This window comes from Diadema setosum, chromosome 19 (genome assembly GCF_964275005.1).
Source record: "Diadema setosum chromosome 19, eeDiaSeto1, whole genome shotgun sequence".
Lineage (NCBI taxonomy): Eukaryota > Metazoa > Echinodermata > Echinoidea > Diadematoida > Diadematidae > Diadema > Diadema setosum.
This window is the reverse complement of record NC_092703.1, coordinates 22,873,483-22,896,457: the sequence shown is the minus strand read 5'-3', so window position 1 is coordinate 22,896,457 and position 22,975 is coordinate 22,873,483. Positions and strand designations below refer to the sequence as shown.

Below are 22,975 nucleotides of genomic sequence, written 5' to 3'. Positions count from 1 at the left end.
AAACATGAAAAGCGTCACAGTTGATGTGAAGGGGTCGAAGTGATGGATGATGAAACAGCAACAGCGATTAATCATTATATACAATACACAACAAACAGCATACGTGACACCCCCCCCCCCCGAAAAAAAAAATAAGACCGTAATATACTTTCAAAAAGTAACCAAATTTGCCTTTGATGTGTGCTCACTCATCCACGATTCAGGAAATCATTCTCATTTTTGTACTGACGTTAGTCAATACGTGCAGACATACCATTGCCATTTTATTTTTGCTCCTTTTTATTTTCGTTTAAAAAAAAATACCAAATTTTATTACGGTGAACTATTGTGAGTGTGTGTGTGTGTGTGTCTGTCTGTGTTATGGTAATATGATAATACTGATATTATCTCATGAAAATATCTAATTATTTATGATAGAACTTCATTTCATGAAATTATAAACAAATAGATGTTATACCTTACGAATAATGCTAATAAAATGCTTATACACAATTATACAATTTACCACTTGGAAATGATCATCTACTCTCTAAAAAAAAATCGAGTGAAAATAATAGATTATTCACTCTTAAAAGAGTGAATACAAAAAAGAGTGAATTTAGAGTGAAATTGGAGTGAATTTTGAGTGAAAATGTTCATTTTCACTCATTTTAGAGTGACCTCAGGGATCACTCGAAGATTTATATATATATATATATATATATATATATATATATATATATATATATATATATAGAGAGAGAGAGAGAGAGAGAGAGAGAGAGAGAGAGAGATATATAAGGATGTACAATTGCTAATTTTCGCACCTTATGACATTCTTTCCCTTTAGAATAGAACACACCAGGATGATCTAAGAAACCAGATTCTTTCATGTCATCTCAAAGCCTGGTAAATTTCCTTTCAGGAAATGTATGGTTTGGTGCCTGTTGGGTGACTTTTGACTGATATTTTGCATTTGACAGAGGGACTTAAAACTTAAAAATAAGGTAAAATAATAATCAATAATCAAAAATAAAACAATAATCTAATATCTGACCTTGGATCTGACATATCATGGGTATTTACCACAAAACTATAAGAACTTTATGAGCACGTATGAAATTACAGAGAACAATTGAAATATCAAAGCCCTAAATTGACGAACGTCCGTGATGCTTTTATTTCTATAGCTGCTGCAAATTCCACTTTGTTGTCCCAACTGTATACGAAAATTTGGTGTTTCAGTGCAAAAATTGTACGTCTACTGACTGTACATGGGACGTAACATTCTTTTATGCAAGATTATACTCAGTTTTCGTCACGGACGTGCGTCCGCTATTTATGCCTACTAATAGAGATCGTATCAGAACATTAAACGTTATTGGCGATATTGTTCTGAGTCGTAATCAAGTAAGATCTAGCTACACGATAATATGTACGTTTTGAGTTTCTTTCCATCCCTTGTCAAATGCGAACCAAAATGACATTTTTAGCCTAATCTCCGAGAAAAAACAGAACATCCGTGATGATTAAACCTATCAAGCCCAAGCTATTTTGACCCCTCGCAGGCCGAAGGGGGGCACATTGTGCCCTCCTATATAACTTTTTTATTATTTGATGTATCATCGTCATATTTGGCACTAGGTAGAGTAACTAATACTCTACATGACCGTACATTTGAATTTTCACAAGGTCACCCATGGAGGGCGCTATTTACCGAAATATAAAGAAATACATAGGAAATATGCTAAAAACATGATTTTCTGAATAATTTCTTTATCCCCATTGGATATGTCTTATCATAGACCGACCATTTTCATATTTGCCACAAATGATAAGCAAGTGGAATTTTGTTATTTTTATGTTTGAAATTTCTCAAGGTCACCACATGGGGGCGCTATTCATATCAACACAGTGATACATTATGAGACCTGAGATGAAATGTTTGGGATGGGTACATGTATAGTTATGGCATTTCATATTTGCATAATACTGGAATTTTGAGATTGCAAATTGATAATAAGATAAACTAATGATATACTCAGTAAGAGGCATAACTTGGGTGAAGGAATCAAAATAACTCAAAATATAAGGGCAATCTTCAGAAAATATTATTGTTCAATTATCTCTATTATATCTATTGTTTTATGCCTTTGTCACATAAAAACAAAGGAAATAATTAGAAAAACTTTCCAGGACCATAATTGCTTCAAATTTTGCTCCTTCAACAAATTTCAGCCAAGAAACACTCATTTCATACACTGTAATGCTGTTAAATGAAATGGGAACAGAAAAAAGATGCAAAATCTGACTGACATGGTTGTCAGCTTATGAATGCCATGGCAACTAGCAACATCAAATATAGCTAAATTATGTATCAAAATGTTTGCAATAAGATTTTAGGAAAAGTCACCAAATTTGGTTGAAATCGGATTAAGGGCGAAGGAGTGGCAAACGAAAATCTGGTAGGGAGCACAATGTGCCCCCCTTGGGCTTTATAGGGTTAAAACGTTATCGAGTGGGGCACCATCTTGCTTTGATGGCGAAGGTATACATTTTACCTTTGGCTCTCTAGCCGAGGAACTGCATGTCATGTTTAGAGCGGACTGGGGCTCGTCTGCAGTTTTTGGAACATAACGATTCACCGAAAACCTATTTTCTCTGAAAATTCATCCTCTAATCCCTCTCTGAGCAATATATATGCTGAAAGAGTGTCAAATTTCTTATAATTTGCATTGACAATACCTTTTCAATTTTTGGAAAGAGTTAGGAAGGCTACGTACTCTCCGTCGATTAGTTACCCGTCCTGGAACATGACCCTGTGTAGTAGTATACAGAACGAACGTCCGTGACGATAATCAGCGAACGTTCGTGACGTATGCAATCCGACCGATAGGGATAACTTGTTTCGAAAGTGTCCTTTAAATCTTTTAGCTCCAATAGCGACAAATAAAATTTTACAAAGTAAGCAATGAGCTTAGAGCAGTAGTTTCAGAATTTTAAAGGCGGTATTTGATCGTGATGAACAGGCAGCTCAGAATTTACTCACAAATTTATGCTTGTTTTTCTTCTGATTACATAAAAACAGCTAAACACTGAAAACAAGGAAAATGGAATTTTGCGTAATCTGTAATTTCTGTGCATTTGAATTTCTTTCTGATGAGGTTTTGGAGACAATTTGCACTGTTATAGGTTCTGAAAATTTCGCTCACGGACGTTCGGTCGGAGAAAGGAAATTTCTGATAATTACAATATATCACTGTATACATTAAGTTAATGTTACTTGAAAATATTACCAAATCACTGAGTTTCTCATACCCAAAAGTGAATAACGTTCAGCATTCGATTTACCTGTAATAACAAAAGGAAAACGTTTTGCTCACGGATGTTCGTTGGTAGAATATGTCCATGGATTACATAGTAGGAGATAGAAGAACAGTGCCACTTTTTTGTGACAGATGCTCCTCGTGTATATCTTTTGAGTAAGGTAGCTGCCATCCAGTTTTGGTCTCCATCACGGACATTCGCTGTTATTGTCATAATATTCTCATGCCTTGATACATTCTCATTTTTCTCTTCACAACGATTTTTCTCTCATTCCCTAAGTAGCCTGAACATGCTGCGACCAAACAGAAAAGTGCTCCGCAGTAACATTCAGAATATATTGAAACAAAAAGGATGAAATGAAGGAAGAAGTCTGTAATGGGCATGTGTCAAGAAGAAACGTACAAGTTTCAAAAGGACGTGGAAGCAGTTGAATGAAAATGAGAAGAAACAGAGAAGGGATCGAGCTCCAACACACAGAGAAAAGAATTGCCAGTGCAGTCCCGTTATACCAAATTCCTCTGGAGGAGCTTTTTTGTTTGTTTGTTTGTTTGTTTATTTTTTATTCGTCGAAATGTCGTCATAAGCGAACAAAAATAATGCATTATACGATTTATTGTCTGATGAAAACACGCAAATCTTCCATTTATCATGACATGGTGTTTTTTATACTCATCAATGAAAAGCGATGTTACTTTGCAGTTCTGTCCGAATTGTTGTTTTTTTTTTTTACCTTAAAGAGACAGAGAGATCTTCAAGTTGTTTGTGCTTTTGTGCTTACTTTGAAAACACATTTTAAAAAAGTGATGATCTAATAACAGGATTACACTCTTAAAAGGAAAAGGGTTAATCAACATCTAAAAGGGGCGAGGAGTGACAGCGTTTTTAAAATGTTGTATTCACCCTTTTATCCAGCTGAATCCAACAGTTAGATGTGCTAGATACAGCAAGAAATGGGGTGAATACAACATTTTTTAAACGCTGTCACTCCTCGCCCCTTTTAAAACGCTGATTTACTCTTTTCTTTTTAAGAGTGTAAGGTCGCACTTTGATGCGTTCGCTCTTCCAAAGACTCGTTACTCCGAATGTCCAAAGGTTTGTTATTCCGAAAATGAAAAAAAAAAAAAAAGGTTCGTAGTTATTTCAGGATTTTTCTTATCAAAAATGTTCATATTCCGAAAGTTTGTTAATCCGAAAATGAATTATTAAGATTCACTATCCTTTAGGTCCGCATTCTTCTAAAAGTGGAATGGGCCTTATTTTAGTTTAGGTGAAAGCGATTATTATGAGGTTTTGAAATCTGGGGGATTTGGTTGTTAGTTTGATTCTCCACATTTGGATAAACGAACAGGATTTTTCATGTTCCAATTAACAATCCTTTCGATTAACCTTCGGAGATTCCTATCATTTACCGAATAATATAGCTTCATAATTATACGAACCTTAACCAATTTTCGGATTGACAAACCGTATGAATAGCGATCCTCCGAAATGACGCGCTTATACAAAATGTTTGTTATAACGAACAATATTGTATAATATCGAAGTCGCAAACATCCATCCAAGTTATATGGACTTACTGTGTCTTGTTATGACGAAACTTCGGAGTATAGGACCGTATATCATTTCTGAATAAATAACACAAATTCTCCTTGGTAACAGTGTGTAACACAAGGAGCAAACGCAGAGGGATTTCTTCCTATACACATTGAAAGGTATTCGTTTGCCCTCCCGAGCTAAACATCGTATACGATAACGGAGCACATTTATTTTGTTTTTCTATGTCAATTCTTAATTGTCATATTTTGCTGTGACCATGTTCGTTATAAGCAAATTTTGCATTGTAGACTTTAGATAACAAATTTAGGAGCTAAATCTTTACTTCATGATTACAAAATTTTGATAAATTATATTCCTTCTTAAGGATGCACAGATACATCACTGAGATTACACGTACGTTTGTACGTTCATGTACGAGAGATGGAAAAAGTGTTTTCTTTCATTCCTCAGCATGGAAAGATAAACAAACTTTTATAATTGAGAATCGGTAGTAATTATTTAGGACTTTGCAGAGGAGTTTGTTCTCGACATGAAATCGCTGTTTGTTGTGAGTAGAATGCTTTTCCAACTCAAAAGAACTGCATTGTTCAATATCTTGTTTGCTCCGAACGTCCGTGAGCTATATGCGAACCTCCGTGATGAAAACTATGTTATATTTGTTGGGTTATAGCGACTGCCCAGATCAGATACATCTTTAAAAAGTATCTTATCATTTTTGAGTAAGGTTTAAAGTATGGGATAGTGAAATAAGAGGTCGAAATATTGAGTTTCTGTAAAATGCGCGTAAATTGGAGAAAGTATTTTGTGAATAGCGGAAGAGTAATATTTCAACAGAAATGACGTATTTGGTTAAATAATCAGTTGTCTACCATAACGTACAGGTTAAGAGTACAAGCATAATATTCTGCCAACACATACACATGTCCCATAAGATATTTGGTTACGATTTTGAACTGAATCAGATTGTTGCAAGCATATGAAGGGGTCGGTGTAATATAGTGCTAACCCACACTTTTGTCAAAATTGAGTTACATGCATTTTCATAATCCTTATCCTTCACTCTAACCTCCGTGAAAATATCATATTTGAATTCAACCAATGAGATGATAAAAATGCATGCATTCATGTTTTATTAATGTACAATGTATGGACTTTCCAAACATTCAACAGCAATAATCTCAAAATGACTATTGTGTGGGTTAGCACTATATTGCACCGACCCCTTGATATGTTAAATGGTATTCAAAATGTATGTGCAGTGCTATTCCTCACGGACGTTCGCTGCTCTGGACATGGTAAACTTCCGCGGTGAATAAAAAATTTGTTCCTCTGGGAAATTCCTAGTATAATTGGGTTCATATTAATGTTTGAATTATACTCAGATAAAATAAATTATTTTGAGGATTTCCTACTTTTTAAATTTTGCGTTGTTTTGGCTCAATTGTACATCGTTCAAAATTCTGACCCATATATATTATGTATATATACATACATTTTGACCGGTTGTAGGATATTTAGTAGCCTAAAGTGAAGCGTATCAATAAGGGAATTATTCGCTTCTCAAAAACAAGCGATGATTATTTTGATAGCCAAAGAAGGTAAAGATGTGTTGCAGAAAAAAAAAATGTTTATCGGCCCATTTCTTTGATGAAATTAATGTGGATTTTAAAATTCTTTCTGATACCCCGTCCAACCAGAGGCGGAATGAGCCGGAATGTCGTTGGAATGAAAATTCTTCCTGCATTCCTGCATATTCGAAGTGCATTCTAAAAATTTTGACGACATTCTGAGTGTGTTCGGGCCCATTCTTGAGGCCAGCTCGAATGTTTTACCCATGCCTAAAACATTCGAGGAGCATTCGAAATGGAAAGTATTGATCTGCATTCGAAGAGTATTCTAATTGGACTCTGATTGCACTCTGATTGCAGCCGCTTAATAGGAAATATCATTTCCTCTCCTCTCCTTTTTCTAGATGTTCAGTTTGTTTTATCGTATTTCCAGATGTTTGTACATGTGCGTTCACTTCATTTTTATATTTGACTGTATTACGTGTCCCGTTGCTGATCAGCCACAATTTGTAATATCTATTTTTAAACAAATTGTTTTCTTATTGTTGGTGTTGTTACCGTTGTTGATGTTGTTCATGTTTCATGGATTTTTATGAAAACAGAGCCCTGAGGAAGACCGGCAGTTAGTCTATTTTAAATCTGTGTGATTGTATGATATTATTTTATTTAAATACTTGATGTGTGTGATTACTTTATACTGTTTTGAAATGTAATATTTTTTACTGTTTATATATTTCATGCTGATCAGGCTACTCTGGATAAAGAATTGCAATAAATAAATAAATAAATAAATAAATAAAATTGCATCATAAATATTCCTACGGCATTCTAAATATTCCAACGGCAGTCTAACAGCATTTGAAACAATCTTAACTTGAAACTGCAATTCAATCTGGTGTTGAATAGATTTGCGCTTCTGCAAGAGTGAAATTTGATACAGGACTGTGATAGAATACTGTGAGACCATTTTTTTTTTCTTTTTAATGTCGAGGTGTTATTTTCCGATATTTGTAATCCATTTAGGTAGTTTTCACGTAGGAAAACTTTTTGTTTTGGAGTTTGCATTACTACAGTGTTTCGATGTGTCAATTTCCGATATTCGTAGTTCATAGCTGTAACATTTATCGAATTACACATACTGTCGTACATGTTTTGAATTGATTGTAAGCGCTTTAGGCCTTGTGGGAAAAGTGCACTATAAATAATAGTAATAGTTATAATAATAATAATAATAATAATAATAATAATAAAAATGATAACAATAACAATAATAATCATGATCAATTTACATTGTTTTCACATTGGAAAACGTTATAATGTGACTTGGAGTTTGCGCATTCGGGGTGTCATTTTCCGATATGTGTAATCGATATAGGTGGTTTTCACATAGGATAGCGTTGTGTCTTGGAGATTGCGTTGAGTTTGCATTAATTAGTATTTCGGGGTGTCATTTCCCGATATTTGTAATCGATATAGGTTGTTTTCGCATAGGATAGCGTTGTGTTTTGGAGTTTGCGTCGAGTTTGCATCAATTAGTATTTCGGCATTTATGATCGATCATTAATATCCGTATTTCTGGGCATCATTCTGCTTTACATTTTCTGAATTTTGAAAGCGAAATATATTCAAAACGATATCTATTTGGTCCAGAAATATGAATTTAATGATATATTCATAAAATGTTTTTTTTTTTTTTTTTCAAGTTAGTGTTGACTGTTGAGCAGTTGCGTTAGTCATTCTTCGATAGAATGGAATTACTTGATCGATACTAGTTTTTGTTTCGAGAGGACTAACGTGAGAGTGGCCTCGGAAGAGCCAGGTCCAGGTACTGTAAATTCAACCTAATTTTCACCACTAATGGTTTGTATTAGTTTGCATTAATTAGTATTTTGCATTAGTTTGCATTGATTAGTAGTTTGCATTGAGTTTGCATTGAGTTTGTATTAGTTTGCGTTAGTTTGCATTAGTTTGTATTAGTTTGCATTAGTTTGCATTAGTTTGCGTCAATTAGTAGGACCGTGCGGATGCGATCACCGGTTAACGAAACTGAGCACAGGGACTGCCGGCCCTGGGCCGGTCCGGCGCCGGCCTAGTGTGGGTACAAGTACAACATACAAGTTACAACCGGCTGCTGGACGAATTTGTTTTCATCTAACTTAACGTTAGGGCTCCTACTCTAACGTTAGCTCTTCACAGCGTTTATATGGATTAGAAACTAGTTTTCTACCAATACGTCAATTTTTCACGGATTTTAAGATTGGATTTTTGTAACTGGTGCCGAGACAACATCAGTTCACAGAGACACAGCTTCTGTCGCGTCTGAGTTCTGTAAGTTCTATCTAGATTCTAACTAGGATCTAGTTCTAACAAGTTAGAGTAGAAGTAGTTTTCTAGAACCTCTAACGTAGTGACTCAACTGTTGGGCTAGGCCCTACGTTAGGCATATTTCTAGTCTAACATTTAACGTTAACAAGTTAAGATAAAAAATTATTTTAGATTAGGGCCTAGGCCTACACGTTTTACTAGGTGTAACGTTATGATAGATAGATCTAGGGCCTATATCTAACAATTGTTAGATGATCCCATAAATAGGCCATAGGGCCTAACTTAGAGTCGTTAGGCTTACTGCGACTGGATACTATCTAACTTGTTACAGCTCTAATATTACTTCTACTTGTTAGATTAGAGTCTTTCTATTCATGTTACTAGTTAGTGATTTCCACATCATTACTTGTCATTAGGCCTAACGTTAGATTCTAACGTAACTAAGGCCTACGAGTAGGCCTACTTTTACTATTAGGCCTACTAACGATAAAGGGGCCCTGAAATCCAATTTTATTTGAAAACATCACTTTTGCCGTGAAACAAATATCTCCATTGTTACAAGGGGGGTTCTAAGAAACATTCCATAGGCTCTAGCCTACTAGATTCTACTTTTTAACATTTTTTTTCTTCTATTTTTCTTGAGATTACTTGGGAACGCCCACAAAAAAAAAAAAAAATCCTTCTAAACTAACATGTTAATCAATAGACTCTAGTTTTAACGTTAACGTTAACAGTTAGAACTAGATCCAGTCTAAGTATTATTCTGATATAAATATTCTTGAGATGACATCATCTGTCAATCATTGCTGAAGTAGGCCCCTACAGAAAATGAGAAATGTTTAACAAAAGACATTTGGATTTGGAATGCACCTTCCTTTCGACTCAGCATAACTTAGATTAGAAGTTGCATGTTTCTATCATATAATATCATTGGGACTAACAAAAAACATGGCGAGGGAAGGTGTAACTGTTAATGTTATTCTAAATCTAATGTATTTTGTTAAATATTTCAGTATTTTAGTCTTTACCAATGACTGACAGATGAGGTCATCTCTAGAATAATATTGATTAGAAATGTCTTAAAGTAGATAGGACCTATAGCTGTTAGCCCGTTAGAACTAACATGTAAGTTTGAAATGTGTGTGTGTGTTTTTTTTTTTTTTTTTTTTTTTTTTGGGCGTTGCCAAGTAGAACTCTAGAGTCTAATCTGAAGAATACAATAGTCGTTAAAAATAAATGGAATGTTTATAACGTTAGAATATTCGTTTCACCAATAAAGTGATGTTGAGAACTTGAGGGTATTTTAAATCAACACAAATCAACATGCATTTGAATTTCAGGGCCCCTTTAAATTAGGCCCTAGACCTAGAGAACCACTCTAACTTAACAAATTAGAATGTTCAGTAGTCTAACTGTTAAGAGTATTAAACACAAACGGCCTAACGTTACAACTAAACTAAGGATCGACTGTGTGTCATTGGATTTATAAGTAACGTTAGAACAAAGGCCTAACGACGTTAACGTGAATAGGGCTAACGTTAACTGTTAACTGTGTTAGACCTCTTTCTTTGGGCAGGTAGGATTTAATTCAGGTAGAAACTCGGGTCTATGTAACATCTACTACACTAGAACTGTAGTAACGTTAACGTTAGTTATATTCCAAGTCAACGTTAGATTTTAGAATAGAAGTAGCTGTTGCTAGGATGCCTCACAAAACAGTTAACGGTTATCGTTAGATAGCGTTGATTTTAAAGTTTGTTAGTTAGGCACCCTGCCTCTAAATCTAACGTTAACTAGACATCTAACGTTACACCCCAAGTGGACTCACTTTTTCCGTTATTGGATTGACAAAATGTGCTTTAAATGTTTCGAAAAATCAATGTTTTAATTTCCTTTCATTTTCGGACTAACGAAACGTATTTTTATAGGCCCTACCATCAAGATCCATATTTGATTCTTTGTCGGATTAACAAACTATAAAAGACCCTAGTAACGAACCTCTAGAATAATGACAAAAAGTTCGTAAAACAAACCCTAACACTAGTTTGCCAGTGCTAGACTTGATTAGAGTTTGTCTTTTCCGAACTAAAAAGTATTACTAATAAATTAGGCCTAGAATATTTATTTAGACCCCAATGTGCATCTCACACGTATTGTTAGCGCTAGTAGTAGTAGGTATTCCTATAGTATTGTCAATAATAGAATGTAACAAGTTAGTCGTACTCGTACTAAGTCGTAGAACTAGCGATAGGTTCTAGACTGAGTAGTCTAGATCTAGGCCTAGTAGATCTAGGCCTAGCTCGAATCTAACGTTAACTGTTAGGCCCTACTAGTGTTAGTTGCCTTGGTTTTAAAATCACAGCGCAACGGTGTTAAAATAACACCCCTGCCCCTGTTCGTGTGTCTTTTCTTTATGCTAAAATTCAGAGTATTTTCTTTACAAGTTTGTCAAATCTGAGGCAAATTGTGACTAGTAACGTTAGAACCTGATACTCGGCCGTGTTGGAGACACCCAACTAACGTTAGATAAATAGCTGCAGCATGCATGCAAAACATAAAACTAAAGTCATGGCCACATTACCGTACACGTGTGTGTCAAACTGGTGATTGTCTTCCGGGTCAGTATCGGATTATTGAACCTGGCGTGTTTCTACAGCGCTGACACTGGAACACACATATCTGTGCACTGGAAACTGCCCCGGAAAGAACTACCTCATTAGACGGTTAAGTTAAGGGTTGTTTTACAATCAGGGTACGCACTTCAGATTTGGACATTATCAGCGTCCAGCAAAAAAACAGTGTACATTAATACAAAATCTGGTATGGCATGTTATTAGGCCTAGTTACCTCAACCTTAAACAGCGAAAACAATTTTGATAAAGCTTACAAAATTTTCAAAATATGTCAAAATGAGCCAATTTGGGCAGTTTTTACAGTCTCATTTGATTTTTTCAAAATTTGAGAATGAACATCTATGAAACCGACGACCATAACACAGAAATAGAATATCAGAATGAGCAAATGAAATGTGGATATTAAAAACTGTGTGTGTCATGATATCTACGACACAGTTTAAAAATTTGGGTTTGAAGCATGATTGATATGCATATTCCGTCCAAAAATGTCCTCTCCGAAAACAGTTTAATAACTTTTTTGAAGACTTCAGAACTCAAACAATTACATACCCTCTGCAGAGTCTCACTCATACCCTACACATACAGGGTATTTGTGTAACCCACACTCATTTAATTTTCAGGCAGTGCACATTTGAATTTTGATGGTTTCAATTCCGTCCAAAAGCGTCCTCTCCGAAAAATGACATATTTGTTCAGTACTCCACAGGAATATGTACGTTTTAAATCCTAGTTGTGTTATTATCAGTGCTAATAGTTGTCTATCATTTACATGTATCAAGACTTATTCATATGCTTTTCTTCATTTATTTAACTCATGTCAAACAAAAAATGTCCTCTCCGAATGGTAGTTACACATGAATGAAAATGAGAATTAGATGTAACAAACTTACAAAATATTGCTAAAAAGTGAGTTATGATTTATTGAAAACATTTTACAATCATATTGCCCCCATATTTCATAATATGAATGCTTTTGAATGGAAATGCCCCTTTGACTTATAATATCATTTTAAACTCCCATTGATGAAACTGCAAATAAAAAAAGAAGAAGTGAGGAACATTCAGCATTCTTTGTTTTCTATTAGTATGTATATCATATTTAATGATGTTCATCACACACTGAACATAACCAGAGTCCTTCGGTTCGCTGTACAGACATTTATATTCACAGAATCAATCATTTCGGAGAGGACAATTACTTTGACACATTCACCATATGAATGGAATATAAACAAGAAAAATGAATGAAAACACACAGTCACCAAGATTTATGCACAAGCACACAGAAAACACATTACTATGGTTATGGTTTAATTACCCTATCCCCCCAACAAAACAGATGAATCATAAATAAACTCCACATGTGTAAATACATAATACTCTGCATTGCAGCACAATGTAGTGTGCTCCCAAAAACGAAAATGTACTGGGTATGATCCATGCGATATAAAATCTGAAAGAAAAGCTCCTGTAATAGGTTACATTATTTCACATTGCAAACAACTTGAATTGAGAATTCTGCCCTCATAGTGCATTAGGAGCCCTTCTGCCTTAACAACCATATAAATATTAGAAGCAAAATGTTATTCTGTGGAAACTGGTCCAAAACATTTTGGATTTTGGGCCTATTTGATTTTTCTTATTTGTAATACATGTTGATTTAATTCAAAGACTTACTACATGTGTAATTAGACATAATAAAGAATGCTTTTATCACACACGCACACACAAAGAATGCCTAGATAATGAAACAAAAATGCCTTCCCCTTTTACTTGTTCATGCAGGCATCTCAAATAATTGATATATCAAGAGTATTACAAGTTGCTTGTTCATGTAAGAAACTGTTTGGATTTCAAAAAATATAAGAGAAGTCAGCTTGGAACACACCATACAATGTTAATTTACACTATGTGAACATGTTTTACCATGATAGGGTTTAATTTGTAATGTGATGCAATATGATAATCAAGAAAGTCATAAGCATCACTTTTTACTGACACTTTGTAAACTGCAGATAACAATGAAGAGCCACACCTGCACCCATTCTCTATGTATACATCTATCTTGAGCGCAATTTTTGTGAATGTCAATAATATGTCCTCTTTGAGAAGAGGTATACTCTCCAAAGTGACATTTCAAATGTTTTTAGTAAACATTATGTCACAGTGCATTTAAGATTTGCATACAAAAACACCTCTGGTGCTACACAACATTATTATGCAGTACTTTACCTGAGATACAAACTTTTTAAAACTTTCGCCTCTTTGAGGATTTACAGGACTTGTAATTTATGTAGCCCAATCTAAGTATTCTTCAGGGATTCTCAGTATCATCCAATTCTTTGATTTTTATTGAAATTCATAGAAAAAAAATTGAAAATATGTCCTTGTTGTTGAATAAATAATGCTACTTTTCATAAATTGAAAAGGGGAAAGAGTATCATGTTTTCATACAGTATCTTTATGTGTCAAAAAAGTCCTCTCCGAATGATGTACACATATACACAATGTACATTGGTCTTCTAATATCTCATTTACCACTTATCAAAGGACATTCAAAGATTACATGTAAAACAACTCTTTAAAAGTGTTGTGAAGTCCAATCAATCTGGCACAACTGCATGTCTAAATTATGGGTTGCGCTTCTCTTTTCTTTTCTTTTTCTTTGTCACAACCTTTATGGGGGTGTTGGTATGGCTTGTTTATCACATGATGTGAAATTGCTCTACATTTCGATAAAATGTATCAAAGGAAATGTTCTTTTTGAACTTGACAATCATAATTTTCATCAATCATTTAAGGGCTAAACATTTTAAAAGTATTTGTTATGTTGTTATCTATATGTCAAAAAAATATGTCCTCTCCGAAAAAGAAATGTCCTCTCCGAATGATTTTTTTGACACTACTTATCTCGGCAACCATTAACCACAGGGCATTCAAACTCTGCCTGTAAAAGCACCCTTGATATGCCTATCGGGGATATAAAAGAAATCTGGTATAACTGATTTGTGGAGTTTAGGATCATTAATTCTTCAATGTCATGGTGACTGCCTTGGGGATTTTTCCATGAAAATCATGAATTTTCAAGAACAAAAGTGTTTAAAACTTAAAAACATGACTTGCTTTCATATTCACCATCCTTCAATTATCAAAAAATGTGTTAATTTTTCACCTGAAGTTGTAATTTCTAGTCAGGGTGTGGTAAGATGGTATCAGAGGTCTGAGGGCTAGATTTTTATCACCACTGGCATGTTTCATGCAATAAAAAGAAAAGTTGAAGACTTTAAGCTCCAATTTTTTAGATTATTTAAATTTAACTATCCTACAATGCAGCGACAAAAAATCAGGGAATACGAAAAAACTTTTTTTTTCACCCCCATGAGACAGAAGTGCGTACCCTGATTGTAAAACAACCCTTAAGCGGAATCGGTATCAGAATCTGCATCGGAAAGAAACCGTTACTGGTGTGTTTCTACAGCCCCCTCTATCGGATACAATCCGATAGACCCGGAATTTGGGGTTCAGTAGAAACACGCTGTTTGATAGAGACCTACCACAGATATAAAGAGATTTTTCTCCTCCCCACCACTAGAGGGCGGACTCTACTATGGAGTCAGTGATTTCAGGCGGACTTTGCGTACTATGTATACATTTCTACAGCATTACGCGAACTTCTGAACTTTTACGCGAGTACGCACTTGATTTTGGCTGCTCCTCGGTTGCTCGTTTGCTAGCGTGTTAGCACGAGGGGTGAGCCTACCGTTGTACCGCCTCGTTGTCATCCAATGCTCCCCTTGCGCTCACAAAGCAATAGTACAGGGCGTATGAAGACTCCGCACTCTAGCAGTCACTGGGGAAAATCTCTTTGTACGCTATCGACTTCTCTTTGGCGCTTACGCTTTGGCCCACTTTACCGAGTCCGAAGAAGTCCGATTCAGTGTAGTCAGTGGTCCGATCACAGTTCGGCTCATGAATCGGCTGAGGGGGATGACAGCTTTAGCAAACTTCTTTTGTGATGTCACAATAACAAGCACATATGCACGCACCCTGGCATTATTACAGACTGCGCGATGCGCTAAGAAGACAACAAAGGCAACGTTACTTAGCAACACCAACGCACTTTACTCTTGATGACAGCTCAACTTCGGTAATCTTCGTATCAATGCTAACAATGATCGGCAGTATCATCAACAGCGCCATCTACACTACCGGGACTATGCCCCTTTAAAGGTGGATAGTCCCGGTAGTGTCAAAAAATACGTCTTGCACATCTACAACCCAAGGCACACATCTGTGCCAAGTTTTATTGGAATCGGTTGAAAACTGAGGAAGTAGTTCGCGACGCAAGATTTGCAACGGACCGACCGCCCGACCGCCCGACCGCCCGACCGCCCGACCGCCCGACCGTCCGCTGATTCCTATATACCCCCTTCAAACTTCGTTTGGCGGGGGTGTATATATACGCGTCCCGGTGTTTTAGTCAAGAATGCGTACGCGGGCGCACGGCGCAAGTTTCCTATAGAGACCTACGCTATCGACTCCTCTTTAGCGCTTACGCTGTGGCCCACTTCCGAGTTCAAAGAAGTCCGATTCACTGTAGTCTGTAGCTGTGATAAGAGCGATGGTATAATACAATCAGTATGTTGGATCTTTGGTAACTGAATTTTCCATATCATTGTCTTTTTTGTTTGTTTGTTTGTTTGTTTGTTCAACGGCGCTTCAATTTATCTTCCCATTGATGTTCTCTACCAGAGGGGGCCAACATTCTACAAACTCTGCCTTTTTAGTGGGTCCCTCCATTTTTTCTCACTTTGCGCAATGTTGTATTTTGGCCACTTCTGTTTTCATTACGACCTATCAAATAGTACTATAAGGTTCCTCAATAATATTGTGTAGTCTTTTTATTCTACAATGTTCTGTTTACCTAATTCTCTGTTCTCAAAGGAAGTGAAATGTGTATGTTTTGTCGAATAATGAAATAAACTTTGAATTGTCATCAACGATAACAAGTATAATATATCGTCAACAATGCAACTGTTATTATCACTATCATGACATTTTCAATGATACATCCACGTCCTTCCACTTTCACCTTGAATACATAACAGGTGATGAAGGAGTTAGCGGATCCCATTCTGATGAGGAGCTTTCTGGCGCAAACAAACGCGGTAGCCGTCGGCGACACTGTTCCCAACTTGAACCTCGTAACCCTGGACGGATCGACAGTAAGTCTTCAAGACTTGCACGTGAACAAGGATCGCCCGCTGATGATTTTGGCTTCGTCAGCTTCCTGACCCCCGCTTAGGGTGAGTATATATATATATATCATGTATACATAGAGAGAGGGATGAAATATGTATATAATATGTGATTATGAACTTACATAATTTTTGGCAAAGATGGAGCTCGCTGAAAGCTATAGAGAGAGAAAAAAAAAAACCCATCAAAATAGAGCAACGTCCATGTAGTACATCTCAATTTCTTGCGCCGCTCTCCCTCTCTCCCTCTCTCTTTCTCTCTCTCTCTCCCTCTCTCTCTCTCTCTCTATATATATATATATATATATATATAATATATTCATATTATTGTGTGCAACATCGTGACGTTTTATACTGGAAGAGTAGATGTTCAACGAATAGTGGCTAATAATTATTGTCCCTTTACTGCTCTAAAAAAAATGGTGAGGTAGGTAACCCTTTTCGTGAATCTTACTCTAGTTCTCTGATGTCCCGCACACACAGTGTCAGTGTCATTTAATATGATGTGGCTGAAGTTAGTTGGATAAAATCGTGGATTACAGGGACAATACATGAGTTTCAAAACTATTCATTGTAAAAAAGCCTTTTGCTACTTCTATGTTTGTTTCTTTCTCTCACCTCTTGCATACAACTAATGCTCTCTTGATAAGTCCTGAGGCCAAAATGCATGCTGTTTCCACATATTTGTTTTCGAGGTTTGCATCCTGGGCAAGGCTGTGATAAGAGTAGCGTTATTGTCTCTTGCTTTTTTCTTTTTTACTTTGCGGATGTATGCATGAGATAATGTTATGAGCATGTATGCATGCTCATATTTCATGTATGATATGAGCATGTATGCATGAGATATGAACATGAGACTTGTATGCATGAGATATGAGCATGTATGCATGAGATATGACATGTATGCATGAGATATGACATGTATGCATGATATATGAGCATGAGACTTTCTACCCAGAGCTTGACGACAGGCACCAAATGAATAAATGGCTATACATGTTCCTTTTTGTGTCTTTGGTCTTACTGATCATAACCTTGTGATTTTTTTAATGCAACAACAGTTTATAGTGTACTATACCAAAGCAGGCTTCATATGCAAATCAGGTTCTACTTTACTTCGGAATCCAAAGATAGCTCGGTCACAGTAATGACTCATATTTTAGTATAGTTTTTTTTTTATCTTTTTTTATCACATAGGCATACCACGCTTTTCTTATTTGGTACCATTAAATCGCCTGGTCTTATCTTCTATCCGTTTCTCAAACACTGATTACTCGGGTCTTAGAGCCAAACAAGCTAGTTGTCATGTAGGTCCCGTCATACTTCTCTTTGTTCAACCCCATTTCGATTTGACCAGTTATCATTACAATCGCTGTGTTATCACCATGTATATTGTTTGTTTTCTGCACATTGTTTACAAGGTAAAATTACTTGTATTATTATTTTTTTTTTGTAATATTCATAAATGAGAAGTATGAAAATAACGTCGTCTATCAAAAGACAACTCGTTAAAGATTAACGTGAGGCCTACATCCTGGAATAATAGAAACATGTAATTGTTATATCGCCCATATTTATTTGGCAACAAGCAAACATGCAAACATGACACTAAAAAAAAAAAAAAAACAAACAGGTCAAAAGGAAATGACACCCGAAATTTTCACAAAGTCACCTAACTTGGAAAGAAGAATGAGGTCTTGGCAGTGCCCCCCCCCCCTCAATGCTTTAGCTTACCTTATAGTATAGACACACATGTTTAAAAACCGGATCTGTTGAATAACAAAAAAAAAAAAACTAACATTCTACAAGCATTCTATAATTAAGTCTTTTATGGACCTGCGTAGTTACAGAACATTATCCAGACATGACACTAGTTGCATGCCACAGAAAATCACAAGGATATAACTTATGTCAAAAAGTACTCTCACTTCAATAACTTGGAAAGCAGGTTGTGGTCTGGGCAATGTGTGCCCCCCCCCCCCCTCCCGATGACGTGATAAAAAGCACGCAACAAACGTCATTTGTGACTTTGCTTTTTTGTATAGGCCTGCGTATTAGGCGGCACGCTGGCGTCTCTCGCCCGTGACTTCCGAAACCAGGTCGATTTCCTCGCCGTCTACTTGGCCGAGGCTCATCCGGTGGGTGACTGGGCGATGGGGACGAACGTCAGCTACATGAAGCAGCACCAGTCGCTGCAGGAACGAATGACTGCGGCAAGGTGACGAACGTGTTGTTCTATTTTTTATTTTGTAGACATTATACTCCCCCTATATCGATGATGATGATTGGCCATTGATTGTCGGAGATAATTGTGACTATCTTCACTACTATCATCATCATTGTGATTTAATCATATCAGTTTTAACTGTAACAATGATATCTGAAATAAAACTGGGGCCTTATTATGATGAAAGTGATATCAAAGATGAGACAAATATGCTTAGAACGAATCATTATTCGTTACCTTGTCAACATCCTGTCCTGTATTCATCTCCTTCCCATTACTGCCTGTGTACGATCAAGTGATTATACAATAAGTTTATCATACGTGTACAACAATAACTTACAAACTTACAAACTTGTCTTGTGTGTACTACACAGCACAAATAAAAATACAATCGGCTAATTTTCAGAGGTAATATTTGAATTTGTATCTGAAATGTAAGCATGTCGAAGGATTTGTCACTGTTGTACCAACATTCATTTGCAAAAAAACAAAACAAAACACAAAAACATACATGTGAAGAGTTTGTGTGCAAAAACCGATAAGTCCATATTTGCCAAATGGAGATACTTGAGATTAAAGTTCAAGAAAAATAAAGAGAATAATAAGAAAATTTTTGCTTCTTTTGACCATAACTTCAAAAATATCCCTTTATATGTAGTGACCAATATATCATTTAAAAGGTATTATTTTGTTCTTTTTGACAGAGATCAAAAAAAAAATGGACTTATCGGTTTTTGCAAACAAACCCTTCATGTAGATTTTTAAGACTTGACATTGCGGATGATAAAGTAAACCTCGCTTGAAAACCTCAAAGTCGAAGAAGGATTAGGATAAGAAATAAGGATCATAGCGCACGTTAGTTATTGGCGCCCGAAGTGCACAAGGTGTTGCCTGGTATCTGTAGGCATCGTACTTACAAGCAGAATATTGGTCTAACTCAACGCTCTCACGGAGGGCCTTGAGAGGGAGTCGATCGAAGTTCTGACAAGCAGTCGAGGGGAATTCTTTTCTCTCAGAATATGTCTACATAATAATTATGATATGTTCACCAACAACTGTTAAAAAAAAAAAAAAAAAAAAAAAAAAAAAGGTTTACCTTATTGAACAAATCAGGTTTGAGTCGCGCCTACCGGCGTAGAGCGTAACTTGAGAAAAGAACAAACCCCTTCCTTACAAGCCTTTGGGCCTACCGACCTTCGCAAAACGTCCATTCACTATTGCCGATATCACGGAGCTTCATGTGTAGCCCCATGTCGAAACTGTCAATGAACCTTACATTGTCGTTGGGATTGGTCGTACTCCTTATAAAAAAAAAAAAGAAGCTATCACGTCATGCCTTCGTCACTTTCGCAGTCGTTTATGCGCAGTATTATTGTCTGTCTGCATAGACCCCATTAATCGGTAGGCCTGCTTTGGTTACGAAAGTCAACTTGTATTTTGCAAATGAAATCCTAGATGTCTTTTGATGAATAATTGCAGGGACTTGCTCGATGTTGACGAGGCTGCTCACTCATGCATGACCGATGACGTCACGGACATATCCCAGTTTCGTCTCGTCGTCGATCAGATGGACAACAGCTTCTCGAGGACCTTTAAAGCGCACCCGGATCGCGTGATCTTCGTCAAGGACGGGAAGGTCGCCTACCTCAGTAGAACAATCCTCCAGCAGACCATGGAGCCAACCCGCCTGATGACGCACGAGGCACGTGACTGGTTGCAGGCCAATCTCTAAACTCAGCGAGGGCGTTCTGAAAATGAATGTCCATGATTGGCTAATTCAACACAAGTCACCAATAGAATTGATAAGTTATTAAAGAGTTTGATCAAATTATGTCTACTTTATCCATAATGAACTTGTCCATAATTGCGCTGCGATGCAGTCAACAAAACTCAAGGGCTTCAGTCACGAATAGATATCATTATGGTAATAAAAGTATTATATCATCGCAGAGTATGAGTTCTGTCATTGGTAGCATTTTTGACAGTTCTTATCTTCTCTCTAAGTAGCAAAAGATGAATGTAAATCAAAAGTGGGGAAACTTAATGCGCATGATGGCCAAATTTAGCAACTGACAAAGAGACAAACGAAAGTGCTTACTGACCTCTATGATCACTCTTGGTGTCTTCAAACTAGAATACTACAATTCCTCTAGCGAGTTTGTTATGTATACTATAGGGTCTACGTAGTTTGTTTGAAGTTGTTTTATAATCAATTGTCGGAAATCTTCCTCTTACGTTGTGGGGTGTATTTTCCTGCTCACAGTAGTATCGCTTCGCCTCCACTATACCATTGTTCAGACGTCATCACTCGACTGATGTAAGAGTTTTAGATTAAACTAAATTACCCAAAATTGATTTGTGTTATGTGGCCACTGAGAAAGCAATGGATTCTTGAAAGCAAGGCTTAGCAGCACCTTGCACCTTCAAAGGACTGTGCAGGCAATCAGGATGAACTATCTGAATTTCCTAGGGTGTTGTGGCTCAACCACTGTAACCATTCATGCCATAAGTGGAATATAGGCACTTCCTGATTAAGAGCCCACGGTTTTACCCACAAAGCCACAAGAGCTTCTTAGAATTTACTTCATGTAATATGTCAAAGGAATGTTGTGAGTTTTCAGAATAACAATAATGAGAATCTCATTATCATCATCATACTACCGTTAATTATGAGAGTCACAATATAATGCAGCTGTATTGATGTACACTAGTAATAATGATAGTAATGAAATATTGATAATATTTGAAATAAGCTAGAGTATTGACAGTAACGGTATATGTGAAGTAAGAAAAGGTGCAAAAGGAATCCATTATACGAGCATTTTTCAGTTGACAAAGTCTATGACACTTTTAGGCGAAAACTCGTTCTTGAGAGCCTACAAAGCAGAAACAAACTGTTTGTTACTGAATATCCGACGCTTGTAAATGATGACTCCTTTTCTCTTCTTTTTGTGGGTCAAAATGTGCCCAAAGTTACAGCAAACCTGAGAATAAAAAAGATTTTGAAACATGAAAGCTATTATGAGTGTGCGTCTGTTTGCTGCCTATGTGCAATCCTGTTTTTTTTTTTCTGTGCTTGTTTGGGTTTTTTTTTTCTTTGTACGTCGTGTAATTATCCGCTAATGACTCTATAAAAGTAAATTTTGATTTACGAAATGGGTTAGGCGGGATAACTTGCTTGTCTAAGAACACTTTTTGTCTACCCCTGTCGCAATATAGTGCGGCCTCGATGAAGCGAGCTCACAGTATTAACTTGACATAGAAATGCAGTCAACGTAGTCTCCAGGACGGACACTCAACCAGTCATTCACCCAAACCGTCGCGTCGTGTATCGGCGCATTGAATTTGCGTGTAAATCTTTGAAGAAAACACATAGCCGACTGAGTTTGAGGAGTTAACTGGACAATTCGTGTAAACGTTATGGATTTTTAAGAGGTATCTGGATGTCTTATTGGTCCTTCACTCTGTGCAAAAGCCGCCGCACAGTCATTGTCACCACGCACACTTTATAGGAAGTTGCAGGCATTCTCCTGCAGAGACTGTCGCAAGGTCACAATACATGCTAACAACACGCTAACTTTAGAGTCTCGTGCCAGTGGCAGATCCAGGAAGGACCGCACCAGGCGCCCCCCTTTGTTTATTTACTTATTTTTTTTTTACTTATTTATCTATTCTTTATTCTATTTTTTTGTTTTGTTTTGTTTTGTTTTGTTTTGTGTTTGTTTGTTTGTTTGTTTTTTTTTGGGGGGGGGGGGGGAAAGAAATAAAAAGAAAAAAGGGGGAGGGGTGCGTGCCCCCCCCCCCCCCATTCAATTTTGTAAAGGCGCGCCCTCTTTACGGAATTCCTGGATGCGCATCTGAGTACCCAAGATTAGTGTATGAGCGATGTACGTGGTAAGATGGCGGCACAGTGGCTTCAAAGCGACTTAAATGCCGGAGATGAGATATCCAGATCCTTCAATTTCCGGGTAGAGATCAGTTGTTCAAGCGCATAATGGATTTGAAGGGTGCCTTTTCCGGTTTTTTTTTTTCCTTTTTTTCAGAGAGGGAGGAAAAAACAATCATCAGATCTGTGGCTGTGAATTATGCGAATATGTA

General features: G+C 36.6%; 1 protein-coding gene across 2 annotated transcripts; it reads left to right on the top strand.

Moving 5' to 3' along the window:
* The first annotated feature begins 8,213 nt into the window (after positions 1–8,213).
* Positions 8,214–21,892, top strand: LOC140242623 (type I iodothyronine deiodinase-like). 2 transcript variants are annotated; one of them, XM_072322376.1, is made up of 4 exons: positions 8,214–8,256; positions 16,501–16,698; positions 18,696–18,868; positions 20,357–21,892. In XM_072322376.1, exons 2-4 carry the CDS (start codon positions 16,504–16,506, stop codon positions 20,607–20,609), a joined length of 621 nt encoding a protein of 206 aa, XP_072178477.1. In that variant the 5' UTR covers positions 8,214–8,256; positions 16,501–16,503; the 3' UTR covers positions 20,610–21,892. The 2 variants fall into 2 exon arrangements, with proteins under 2 accessions (XP_072178477.1, XP_072178478.1); XM_072322377.1 differs by lacking the exon at positions 8,214–8,256 and adding an exon at positions 8,665–8,759.
* The last annotated feature ends 1,083 nt before the right edge of the window (positions 21,893–22,975 follow it).